The sequence below is a fragment of the Callorhinus ursinus genome, unplaced genomic scaffold (assembly GCF_003265705.2).
Source record: "Callorhinus ursinus isolate GAN/ISIS: 27379988/994484 unplaced genomic scaffold, GSC_fseal_2.0 scaffold53, whole genome shotgun sequence".
Classification (NCBI taxonomy): domain Eukaryota; kingdom Metazoa; phylum Chordata; class Mammalia; order Carnivora; family Otariidae; genus Callorhinus; species Callorhinus ursinus.
In genome coordinates this window covers 9,689,483-9,702,432 of record NW_027397115.1, presented here as the reverse complement: position 1 = coordinate 9,702,432, position 12,950 = coordinate 9,689,483, and the positions used below count along the sequence as shown (strand labels likewise).

At 56.9% G+C, this 12,950-nt stretch overlaps 1 protein-coding gene across 3 annotated transcripts in view; it reads right to left on the bottom strand.

Moving 5' to 3' along the window:
• Positions 1-1,805: 1,805 nt before the first annotated feature.
• PREX1 (phosphatidylinositol-3,4,5-trisphosphate dependent Rac exchange factor 1) overlaps positions 1,806-12,950 on the bottom strand; it is a 181,401-nt gene continuing 170,256 nt past the window's right edge. For all 3 annotated transcript variants that reach the window (XM_025853311.2, XM_025853309.2, XM_025853312.2), the window contains 8 exons: positions 10,194-10,293; positions 8,700-8,843; positions 8,487-8,601; positions 6,995-7,061; positions 5,787-5,959; positions 4,743-4,845; positions 4,407-4,474; positions 1,806-3,511 (listed from right to left, as the gene is read on the bottom strand). In XM_025853311.2, the coding sequence (XP_025709096.2) occupies positions 3,469-3,511; positions 4,407-4,474; positions 4,743-4,845; positions 5,787-5,959; positions 6,995-7,061; positions 8,487-8,601; positions 8,700-8,843; positions 10,194-10,293 (813 nt within the window). In that variant the 3' untranslated portion in view covers positions 1,806-3,468. The remainder of the gene's footprint in view (positions 3,512-4,406; positions 4,475-4,742; positions 4,846-5,786; positions 5,960-6,994; positions 7,062-8,486; positions 8,602-8,699; positions 8,844-10,193; positions 10,294-12,950) is intronic.

Here is a 12,950-nt window from a genome sequence, read left to right as displayed (position 1 = left end):
GGCTGCGGGGGATGGGAGAGCTGGTGCCTTGCCCAAAGGTAGTGACCCTCCTCAGCCACCGCCACACGTGGCCAGGCAGAAATGTGGGCCAGTGGGTCAGAACTTCTGAATTTTCACAAGAAACAAAAAATCAGAATTTGGAAGTGAAATCTGCCAATTCTCAAGTGTCTAAGTCAAAATTATGAAAACACTGTATCCGGAAAAACAAAAACAAAACCCACATCTATTTCCAAGTTTCAACCCGCGGGCCACCAGTTGGAGATCTCCCATAAAATGCCCCCTGGCTCTGGGCAGCACTTCGTGCTCCATTTTGTGCAGTGAGAAAGGCCTTCCTGAGACAAAAGCAGGTTCTGCCCCCACCCTACCCCCTCCCCCCCCCCCCACCCCCTCCGTTTGCAGACAAAGCTCTGTGTCTGAGAAAGGAAGTGACTTGCTCAAGGCCACAGAGACCCTACCTCTCAGCTCCAAACCAAAGCCGTCCCTGTCTATCACTACCTGAGATTTCACTTTTCTCGGTTCTGGTACTCGGGTATAGAACAGGCAGAATCTGCTATTTCCCATACAAGTGCCTGCCTGAAGGAAGGCATCAGATCCTCCCTGTTGACCCCAAATATGGACTGAGGTGACAGCTCTCCCCTCAGAGGGTTCGTCCCTGGGTCCAAACACTGGCCTCAGATAATTCCAAACAATCAGCCCACCCCTGTGCCTCAAATCCCACCAGGATTCATTCTCAACTATTACAGTATGGAGTCTTTGAAACCTCTCATTGAAAGACACAAGGACATATCTCTCTGGGAAGGACTCAATCTGGCCCTTGAGAGAATGGGCTCTGGAACGGGTTAGCGTGGAAGGAGGAGACTCAAAGAAGGAGCGCTGGTGTGAAAGGCAGGACTGGGTGGAGACATCGTGGCTCAGGGGGTTCCCAAGGATGGCAGGATTCAAGAGGAGGGTACCCCAAGGGGGACTTCCATAGATGTCAGGGTCTTCGAGAGTGTGGGAAGAGGAAAAGGTAGGACCCGGGAGGGAGGGGGGAGGGAAGGAGGAAAGGAGACAGGGAGGGAGATAGAGGGAGGCAGGAAAAGAACAAGCCCAGCAAAACAGGTCTGCAGCTCAGACCCAGCCCAGGGAATGACATATCTCTGGCTGGGCCGACGGACCCCGGAAGCTCCATTAGGATGGCCCCGGCACAGGGAGGTGAGAACCGCGTCACAGGTCCAGGTGCGCACGCGCGGAGTCTGCGCCGGCGCCTATCCTGATTGGCCCGCTTGCAGCAGCCTGGATTCTGATTGGCTGGGAACAAGCCCACGTGTTGAGCGGACCTCCCCTCCAGCTCCATCCCAGATCCCACAGCCCAGGGGCCCTTGCCGGATGGAGCGGAGGGCGCTCGGTGGCGGCGCTCGGACCTACCCTGACCCCTGGGCACATGTATGACTAGGAACCCCGGCATGACACCCAAGAGGAGCCAAGGAATGCCTGGAAAAACAGTCCCATGTTCCACCATTGCGGAGAAACGGGAGCTCGGAACGGAGTGTAAAGGAGAACGCAGTATAAAGACCATTCTCTTCCCGGCCCGCGGGAGGCACAAGCCCCCGCAAGAGAACACATACACTGCCCCCATTTTAGAGCAGGACACAGGTTCGTAGTGGTAACGTCACCGCAGGTGTCGCTGGCTCAGGGACGAGGACAGCATCGAAGGGAACCGTCCCTGTCCCCGGGAGGCCTTCAGAGCAGGAGCTCACTCCACCCGTGTCGCTGGCCGCCCCGCTGGGGGCTGCCCCCAAAGGAACCCTCCACAGATCAGGATCTTTATATTATAAACTGACTTTTAATAATAATAATAAAAAATCTATCATGAATTTAATGAGAAGATCTGTACATTTTAAAGTAAACCAGTGCACAAGGCCCTTGCCCTCGGGGGCTCCTCTCCATCTCCCCCCGGGGGACTAAAGCACATCTTCATTTGTATCCGTGTCACCTGTGTCCAGCAACAAGCCCACCTCTTGCAACCTAGGCCACAGTGGCAGGAGAGGGATGGTTGGCCTCTGGAGGCCCAGGGGGGCCAAGATGCTGGTGGGGCTTCAAGCCTCAGGGGCAGTGGGGAACCCATTCCTGACCTCAGTCACCAGACAAGCATAGAAAGACATCCCCTCCCTGCTACCTCAGCTAGGATGCTTCCCTGCTGGCATACAGAAGCTAGAGGGGACAGAGTGCTGAGGAGATCCCAGTGGGGGTCCCTGTGCCCAGGAGGTGGGCAGGCTGGCTTCCTGTGAAATCCTAAATGCCCTGCTCTGGGCTAACATTAGAAAAAAATAAGTTACAGAAGCCACCACCCTGCGTTTCCAAGTGGCCCTCCGCCCCACAGGACAGACACCTGTGTGGGGCAGCGTCTCAGGTGGGTGGTTCCACCCCCTCCAGCCCCCAGCCCTGGTCCAGCTGCCACTCCAACCCTTGTGGCCTGGCATCCAAAGAGAGCAGAGTCATTCATGCTAACACCGATTGCTGGGGAACTGAGGTGGGTGGGAAAAGGAATCAGTCAATACCTGTAAGTGATACCTTAAGACCCTAATATTAAAAAAAAAAAAGATGAAATACTGACATTTTTTGAATTTTCAATAATTTAGTTTTTCTCTCTTTTTTAGTAGAAGTGGGAAGTCGTCAACGCTACCTTAGGTTGGTCCCCTGTTAGACAATATACCTTTCTTTGAAATTTAAAATGTCAAATATATAATCACACAACCCAGAGGGGGGGAAAAAAAATCTCGACAACACCAACAACATAAAAACCCCAAAATAAACCATAGAGATTTCACGCCATATAAATAAAGTCGGAGCAAATCTCGTGACCAGGGCTGATGGCTCAAGTTCTGATGGCAGTCATGTCGGAAGCTGGTGTGGCTTTCGAGTTTCCTCTTGGTGACAGGTGGTGTGCCCTGTCCCTCTGTCTTTCCTGGCAAAGGCCCGGCTTTTCCGAGTCCACCGAGCATGTTAGTACAGGGTTAGGGGTGAACTGGAAGCTAAGGTGAGGAGGGGGAGGAGACATGTGTGTCGCCTGGAATGTGGACTTAGAAGGAAACCAGGGGTTTCAAAAGTGCAGGTTGAGCCATCCTGAGGCAGCTGGGTCTGCAGGCCTCCAGCTCCAGCGCCCGTGACTTCTCCCGTGTCCCGGGGACTTGTGGGCAGGAGCCCAGGTCCTGGCTGCACCCATCAGCTAGCTCTGCGGGTCCCCAGCACCCCTCGGGCTTTTGGCCAAAGTGTGGAGAATGGGTCAGCCCAGGGCCAATCGGCCAGCCCCTCCGAGCGTGGGGGCACCGCTTTGTCTTCACAGGAGGGGATGGGGAAGGCTGGCAGGTCCCAGAGCAGAAAGAAGCCTTGGCCAGCTCTGCAGAGGGCCAGCATGGCCCCCTTTGCCCTCCCAAACCCCAGCTCCAGAGGATGCAGCCGAGCACCGGGCAGCTGTTATCTCCACGTTCAGAGGTCTCCATCCACCGGCGGCTGGCAGAGACGGTAGAGCCTGGCGGACAGAGGTGAAGACGATGAGGAATGGCCCGGCAGGCCATTTTTTTGAACACATAATCCCTGCCCAGAAAACAAAACTCAATAGGTATAAAAAGATGCACGGTGAAACACATCCAGGCTGCACACGCTTTCCCCCCGCTGTCTGGCCCCCTCCAGACTGGCAGTGGGTTTATCAATATAGACGCATCTGAACATGCGTGTTTGGCTGTTAAGATACGTGTGTGGGGGTGTATGTGTACGTTGTGGGGGGGCTGCATTTTTCCACACTTAAAGACAGACCAGACACAGCGCTCAGCCCCTGGAGTTCTTTTCCACCTAACAGATCTTGGGGACCTCTCCGGCACCCCACGAACAGCCCCAGCTTCCCTAACGTCTGCAGTGGCAAGACTCTGAGCTTCATCTGCAAGGAAGAAGGAGCCACCACATGGGTCTCAAGCAGGAGAGACTTGACAGCTCTGCTGTGGGCAGGAGGACAGCAGCGGGCCCAGCCAGGAGGCTGCTGCGGGGACAGGGGCAGGACAGAGAAGTAAGGCAGTGCAGCCATCGGGAGCTCGACCCCTGGGCGCCCACCGCCTGGCTGCAGAATCCCAGCTCCGCCGTCTCTTAGCTGTGTGACCTGGGGCAAGACACTTAACCTCTCTGCGCCTTAGTGTCCCCACCGGCCGCCTGGAGAGAACGCTCACAGGGTGGTTGTTTGGTAAAGAAATACGAACAGTGCCTGGAGTGGTATTCGTCACTCCCCGAAGTGGGTCCCCATAAGTGAGACGTGAAGCCCCACAGGAACACCACAGTGGGGGGGAGAGGGGGGGCTGCCTGGCGTGAGGCCGGGAGTTTCATGCCAAGCCCAGGTCCTGGTCTTCTCAGGGGTGGGGGGGAGAGCAGCCACTCACCGCGGTGCACCCTGGGGCATCTGATCCTTGACTCGGAGGTTTTTCGCCAGAATCTCCACCCTGGGGCCCTAGGACGAAAGAACCATGAGGCCCGGGACCTGCCTCTGCCCCGAGTTCAGGGAGGAAGCGTGTCGGTGCAGGTGGGTGGGGTGAGGGGAATAACCGGAGGCCCCAGAAGCTGAAATCCGGGGCCCCACCAGGTGGGGAGAAGGTCCAAATCGGGCTGGTGACACCCAGACCATCCCCACAGCCCTTCATCCCACCCTGACTGAGAACCCACCATGCCCTCAGCCCACAAGGCCCTGGAGAGGCCCCGGGGGATGGGGGCTGCCTCACCTGCTTCCGCATGATGTCCGTGGCCTGCATGATGCACTTGGGCAGCAGCCCGTGGCTCCGAGCCAAGATGGCCGCCTGCTCCAGGGAGACACTCAGGGTACTCCTGCAGGGGAAGGGCGGGAGGGACCGTCGCCGTGGGGCGGGCCCCATGGCCTGCCCTCTCCCCCCTGAGAACTGCCCTTCCTGCCCTCAGATAACCGCTGGACGTGCCCTCTCCCCCTCAGGCGTCTTCTCCCTGAGAGCCCCCCCCACTACCCCCTTTCCCTCCTGTCCACCCCCGACCCCTGCCCAGCCTTCCTCCTGGCAGCCAGCACTCCTGCACCCAGTAGGCATTTTACTGCTCTACTCTGGCCCACCCTCTAAGACATCAGCACCATGCACCAGGAGCTTTCCTTCGCCTGTTTTCTTCTGATATTCCCAGTGGGCCAGCTCGGAAGAGGTGCTTGGTAAGTATTTTTATTGAAGGAATAAATGAAGTGACTCCCCTAATGCCTCACAACTTGTCAACAGGGCTGGACACGGACACATCGAGTCACCCCTCCCACCCGTTCTGAACAATTCTAGAACATGGGCTCCGCAGCCAGACCTCTTGGATTCAAGTCTCAGCCACAGAATCACTCTGTGACCCTCAGGGAAGTCAGGGGAGGCCAATCACAGAAGGTGACTTCTACCCCCCGCCCCTGGGACAAGCAGCAGGGACAAAGGGCAGAGCAGGAGGGCGTCCAGTGATGGCACGGAGGCCAGTTCTGCCCCAGTGGAGAGGGGTGAGCTCACGGTGGCCAGTCAAGCAGAACCACACCGCACAGACTCTCATTCACACCAACCCCAGAGTCAGGGAGCCGGAGAGTTCCACGGGCCTCCTGGGACCCCCTACTGCAGTCCCACTTCCCAAACGGAGGCCGAGAGAGGGCCGAGGCCGCAACTGGGCTCCACAGGCAGTGGCAGAACCGGGATTCAAACCCGGCCCCCGCCTCCTCGTCCTGGGCCTGCAAACCTCCCGGAGCCCGTCCAGCCGCCTCCTGCCCGGACGTCACCGCGGCTCACCTCTGCATGCCCGTGCCACACATGGCCATCTGGCAAGCGCCCAGGCGGTAGCAGAGCTCAGAGGAGATGGGGATGAGGCCGGCGCCCAAGCTCCCACTGGCGCCAGCTTTGGGGTGGACGAAGGACTTCATGAGGCGACAGAGCTCGTCCAGGGCGTTGATGGGGCGTATCAGCTGCAAGGCGCACACACACCGGGACGCTTGCAGGAGGCCCCCACCCGGCCTTCCTCCCCATCGGCTCCCTCCCGTCCAGCTGTTACTGCAGCTGTCCCCCCGGCTCACCCCTCCCACGGTTACCACCCAGTTAACCTTCCATGACCCCCGCTCAGGGGCCATCTGCGGCTCCCCGCTGGCCCACAAGCTGGTATCCAGTGTTTACGCTGTATTTCAGGCCTGACCTTGCGCCTGCCCCAGGTGTGCCCCCAGCTCAGCCTGAGAGAAGTGCCCCCTCCTGCCCTCTCCAAACAGTACCTCCCTGGGAAGAGCACACCCCCCCCGCCCCCGGTGCCTCCAGCTTTTCTCAGTTCCCTGCGCAGGCATTAAATGGTAGTCTGCCAATTCTTTCTGTGTCATCTTACCATTCTGCCAGCCACACTACAAACCCCCAGAGCGCCCGCCACCTCTCTGGGAGCCCCCAGCCTCCAGCCCCAAGGCCGGTACCCCCAAAGCACGGTCAAATTCGAGGACTGCCTGAGCCTGGGCAGGCGGTGAAGGCCTGGAGCACACACCCCTGGAAAGCCAAGGGTGCCACATGGGGACGTGGGCCCTGGACAGCCAGATCCGTCCGCTTCTCCAGGAAAGCGAGAAGCCTCCATTCCAGTGGAACGCTTTTGATTTTCAAACGCAGGCAACAAATTCCAATCAAACAAAAGGAACGCCATGTGGCCACATCTGGTGTGGGCCTGCTTCAGAGACACGCGCGCGGGGAAACGAGGGGGAGCAGGAAGGTGCAGGTGAGCAGGAACCAGCGGGGACAAAGCCATCGCAGGAATTCCAAAGCCAGTGGGGAAGAAGCTGGAATTTCCTCAAATGGGGAAGCGGTTCTCCCAGGGAGGATATTCCTGAAGAAGGGACTCCAGAGGCCTCAGGGGCTCCTCTGCCAGGATTCTGGCTGCGGTGGGACCCCGGGCCCCATCTGCTGCATCTTGACCCCAACAGCCCCCAGCTCTGCCCCAGCTCCACGGCGGGGTGAGGGAAGGCGGCGCGCACCTGGTCTATCTTCACCGCCGTGGTGCTGGCGTCCGTGGGCAGGTTCGACCGTTCCAGGTAAAATGCCCTGAGAGAGAAGGATGGGGTGAGGGTGGGGCCGCCGCCCCACTGCAGCCGCTGCCCCTCTGCTCCTCCAGTGACTCTCCCTGAGGGCACCTTGCACTACTCTCCCTGTCCACAGCCCCCTATTCCTCCAACAGCGGGGGGGGGGGAGGGGGATGACAAGGGGGCTCCTGGGCAGCCCCCCACAGGCGCTCCTCGGATGCCACCTCTCCCTGCCTGCCGCCAGAATCAGCACCCGACCTCCCCACTGTCCGTCCGCTTGTCCTGCTGAATCTCTCCTCTGAGCACTTGTTACCACTTGACACGGTACAGTGCTCTGTGTCTACTGGCTTATTGCTCATCCCACCCACCCCCAAAAATAGGGCTCGGCCAAATTTTTTCTGTAAAGGGTCAAACAGTAAATATTTAACGGACCGGACTGTCTCCATCAAGATGCTACTCAGCTCTGCTGCGCTAGCACGAAAGCAGCCACAGACAGCACGTACACGAGTGAACGTGGCTGGGTGCTAATAAAACTTTATCGACAAAGCAGGGCAACCGCCGCTCTAGAATCTGTACTCCATGAACAAGAGGCTCTGTTTGGCCACTGCTGACTCCAGAGCATCCAGAACAGAGCCTGACACACAAAAGCTCTCGCTTAACGTGCGCTGAATAAAGGAAGGGTGGATGAATGAATGCTGTCAGAGGCAATATTCAGAATACTCGACAAATGGCACAGGACTGATTGATGGCATCAGTCAATCCAGAGAGACACCAGTTTTAATAATGCAGCTGGATATTTTCCCTGAACAAACTAATGAAAGCACCATTCTCCCATTTCCAAAGGGTAAAGCTGGGCCCCAAGACAGTAAAGCTCTTACATACCCCAAAACCCTGAACTGATTTTCAGCCTACCTCTTCCACAGGGAAAGAAGGTGAGGCAGAGCGGGAAGGAGCTGGGCTGAGTGGTGGTAGTGGGAGCTGCCTCCCCAGGCCTGAAGCTTCCTTCTGGCAGAGGTGGCCCCTGCTCTCCACTTCTCTCTGGGGGGTTCTCTTCTCAGCAGGGCCAAGGCCCTGGGGACCACCCCCCCTTCCTCCCTTACCCCCAGGTTCAAGAATCCCAGGGCCCCTGCCCCAGCTCCCACTCCCACACAGAATCAAATAGGCAGCTCCTCTCAACTGGAAAAATCTGCTTTGAAGCAAACCAGACCCTGTTCAAAGCTCAGCTCAGCCACTGTCTATCTGTGTGACCTTGGGCAAGCTGGGTGTGGCTCTCGGGGCCTTAGTTCTCTCATCTGTAGAGTAGGTTAGAATGGCCTACTGTGACTGCTGGGAGGATCTGAAGAGCCGGTGTACACAGAGGGCCTGGCCCACTAGCACACACGCTAATATCCGCCCTTCCACGGCAGCGTCCAGACTCCTGTCCCCAACATGCAGCCCAGGCAGTTACCTGAGTTTGCGGTAATACTGCTGAACCTTCTCCAGGGACTGGGCGTTGATCTCCTGCTGCAAATCTTCCACAGCCTGGCTGCCTGGAGGAGGCGGCCCCTCCTCATTCTCCAGAGCTATGAAGGAAGAAGAGGGAGCGCAGGTGTTTGGGTCCCAGTGTGCTCAGAGGCTGCAGGCATCCCCAGCGGGCCCCACTCAGCAACCCCCAGCTCACCTTTCGTGAAGAGCACGGTGTGCAGCCTCAGGCTGGCCCCGCCCTCTAAGCGGGAGGGCAGCTTCGAGAAGTGGTAGCTGTCGAGGTAGAAGACGACCTTCAGCGCCTGCCGGCTGCCCTCAATGTGGTAGAAGATGTTGGTGTCTGTGGGAGGACATGGCGGGGCAGAGTGGCTCACCACGTGGGCCCGAGAGGAGCCCTGCCCCCTCCACTAGGCCAGCTTCACACCTGCCTTCAGACCTCCAGAAAGGCATCCCAGGACCTCCCTGTCTGCCCACCTCAGAGCACTGGTCAGCCATCCCTGCCCTCCCGCCCGCCAGGGCTAGCCGCGGACAGCCCTGTCCTCCCACACTCAGGAGAGCAGCCTCTGACTTTTCACCTCCTTCCATAGGTCCTAGTTTCCACTACTTCATTCTTAGACCTGGCACTGATTCTGCCCCACTGCGGAGTTGTCAGTGTCTTCAGAGCTTCACCACATTCTTTGTACGCCTCACCTGAGAGCCCAGGGCCTCTACCTGGCCAAAGCTGTCCTCGAATAGGACCTCAGCTTATTTACACCCATAAGAGCTTGGGGCAGGCGTGGCAGAATTACAGCATGCACACCCCATCCTACACCCACAGCAAAAACCACTAACCAGTCACTAGTTGCCCCTGAGCCCAACTCTGCCTATAGATAGGCAGCCACTGTCGATCAATTCCAATTGGTCCCTGAGAAGACACCTGTTGTCCCTCTAGACTCTAGTCAGTGCATTCTGAACAGGATGATATTACCCCCAAGGAAGTGGAAATTGGTTTATGGATGGATGGACGGACAGACGGATGGATGGATGGATGGACAGACAGGTGGATGGGATGGATGGATGGATGGATGGATGGATGGATGGATGGATGGATGGACGGACGGATGGATTGGATGGGTGGGTGGATGGATGGACGGATGGATGGATTGGATGGGTGGGTGGGTGGGTGGGTGGGTGGGTGGATGGACTGGATTGGATTGGATGGGTGGAGGGATGGATGGGTGGATGGATGGATGGACATGTGGATGGATGAGTGAATGAATGGATAAGTAGATGGGGCAGATGGATGAATGAATGGATGGATGGATCGGTGAGTGTGCAGGCAGGTAAAAGGTTAGAGAGAAAAAGAAAGGAAGAAAATTATGGTATAAACCCTTAGGAAATCTTAACAAGTCTTTACTCTAAAGAAAGACATCTCTAGGGTAGAATTCTAATAAGAATTGGGAATTGGCTCTTAATCCTTCCTAAGAACTTTTGGAGATGGCTGAATTTATTCAAAAAGAAACCCCTCTTTTCCATATGTGCCCCAAGGTTCAGTTTTGAGACTCATGTTGGGAGCAAGAGGTTTGAAAGTGCTAGATCCCAGCTTAACCTTCGGCAGCTGGCCTGGTGGCAAGGTGGCCCCAGAGTAGTCCCCTCCATCCCAGAACACCAACTCTCAACTCTCATGGTAGGGGTGGTAAGAATCACTCACTCGCCACGTAGTTCTCATCCAGCTGCTTAAAGGAAAAGGTGACATTGTCCAGCTCTGACAGGGTCACCCAGATGTCCTCCAGCATGGTCCGCTCCTCCTTCTGCAGGAGGAAGACAGGGTGGAGAAGTCTCAGATGCCATCCCTAACTGGGGATTTTACTTCAAGCTTCTGTGATTCGACTCTAGTCAACACACCAGGCTGTGGGCCCACCAGGCACAAGGTCCCGTGCTGAACTGTCCAGGGCTGGATGTGAAATCCCATTTGCTCTTGGATTATGCTGTACCTCCCAAGGTCAGAACCCATGTCTGTTCTAATGTGCACCGATCCATCTTAGCCATTTCAAACCTAACACACCCTCCTCCAATAAGCCCACTGCAGCAAAGCGCACTGGCATCGGCCCCAGTGCCCAAGCCCCAAACCTTTAAGGACTTCTCAGCATCTCTCTCCCCTCACCCTATACTGACCATCACCTGAGTCCTGCTGGCTCAGCCACCAAAACCTTCCCCTGACCCACCAATCTCTCCCACCCTCCTCACCACCCCAGGACAAGGACCACAACTGCCTCTCTGCGGGTCTCCTCCTGCCACCCTTGCCCCTGAGCAAGGGGCAGACAGGGAAAACCCCGGAGATGCAGGGAGAGCAGGGCTACTGGGCCTAGGTCCCCTGTGACTGCAAGTTATCTTCCAAAAACTTAGTTTGAATTCTATCACTCACCTGCCTCAAAGCCTCTGAGTCCTCCCCTTCTGCTCCTAGAATAGTCACAAGCCCTACAGACGCGGCCAACCTGATCCCCCAAAAACCCCCAGCCTGCTCCCCTCTGGCCACATTGGGCTCTGCTCAGAGCCTTTGCACACACTGTTCCCTCTCTGCCCAGCATACTCTTCCTCAAACCATTCACCCTGCCGGCTGTCTGGTTACCCTGGTCTCAGCTCAAATGTCCCATCCTCAGAGAAGCCGGCTCTGACCACTGAACCTGAAGAAACTCAGCCGCTTCTCCATCTTCTGCAGAACTCACCTTGTTTCCATCCCCACTCCCTCCCCCACGCCCTCTTCTCAGGCCGCTTTCTGGGCTAGAAAGTGCGCCTCAGACCCACAGCACTCAGCTCAGGGTCTGGCACACCATGGGGGCTGATGAATTAATGCACTAGGCCCCACGTCCTCATCTGAGAAGAGCACAGTAAGGGCTAGGTGTTCCAGCTGCCTTTTCCAGGCCTCCAGTAGAGCTTTCCGCGGATCTGCCGCCCGGCAGACACCCGCTTGCAACACTGGCCAGCAGAGGGCGCACCATGGCCACACTTTCCCAACCAGACCGCCGCCTGGGGGGCTTCCGGTGGGGCCTGGGACAGTGTCTGGGAGGCTCAGAGCCACAGAGGTGGGGGAGCTCCAGCAAAGGGCAGGCGGGGTGGAGGAGCAAACAGCATAGACAAGTGTCACTGCAGGCTGCATTTCTGGGGGACCGGCACCCCCAAAGGCTGATGCCTTGGCTCTGCCTCCCCGGGGCTGGCAGAGGAACCCACCCTGATTCTGAGCCCTGAGGGTGGAGGGACGGGGCAGTCAAAGATAAAAGAGGAGATGCAGAGAAAGCAGGGCACTCTGGGAGTTACCAGGCCCGGAGTCAGACTCGCAGCGTTCAAACCTGACTCCCTGGGCCTCAAGGTTCTCATCCTTGAAATGTGGGCGGTAAAGCACCCACCTCAGGGCTACTATGAGGATTAAGTGAGATGCTATTTGCCTGATTACTACAGAAGTCTGCTCTCCAACCTCCCAGTGTCCACTCTTACCCTTCTATAGTCTCGTCTCCACCCAGCAGCATGGGTGATTCAGTAAGTGGAGAAGTCAGACCCTGTTCCCTCCTCTACTCAAAACCCTCCCAGGGCTCACCACCACACAGAGTAACAGCCAACATCCCCACCACAGCCTGCAAGACCATGCACAAAGTAAGGCAGATAAATCTTAGGACTCGCCTCCTCCACCCTCTCTCTCCTGGTTCACTCTGCTCCAGCCACACTGGGCACCTTGTTTCTCAGACACCGCATGCAAGCGCCTGCCTCAGGGCCTTTGCACCTGCTGTTCTTGCTGCCTGGAAGTTTCCTCCCCAATGTCCTCATGGCTCCCTCCCTCCCTGCAGTTCTTCAGTCAGATGTCACCTTCTCAGTGAGGGCTTCACTGTCCCCCTTATCAAAACTTTCAACTGCTGCCACCTCACACCTTCCTGCCCCCTTCCCTGTTTCTCTCCTTAGCCTTTACCACTCTATATAAGGGCTTCTCAAATGTGGCACTATTGACATTTGGGGCCAGAGAATTATCCACTGGGGAAGCAGCATCCCCAGCCTCTTACACCAGACACCAGCGGTATCCACCTCTGCCCTCAGTTGTGACCACCTCAAATATCTCCAGACATCGTGAAGTGCCTCCTAGGAGGTAAGACTGCCCTGGCTGAGAACCACTGGTCTATACCATGTGTTTTCCTTATTTATGTCTGCCCCGCGCCACACACACACACACACACACACACACACACACACACGGATGTACGGCTCCTGGCTGAGAACCACTGGTCTATACCATGTGTTTTCCTTATTTATGTCTGCCCCGCGCCACACACACACACACACACACACACACACACACACACACACGGATATACGGCTCCTGGCTGAGAACCACTGGTCTATACCATGTATTTTCCTTATTTATGTCTGCCCCACGCCACACACACACACACACACACACACACACACACACACACACACACAC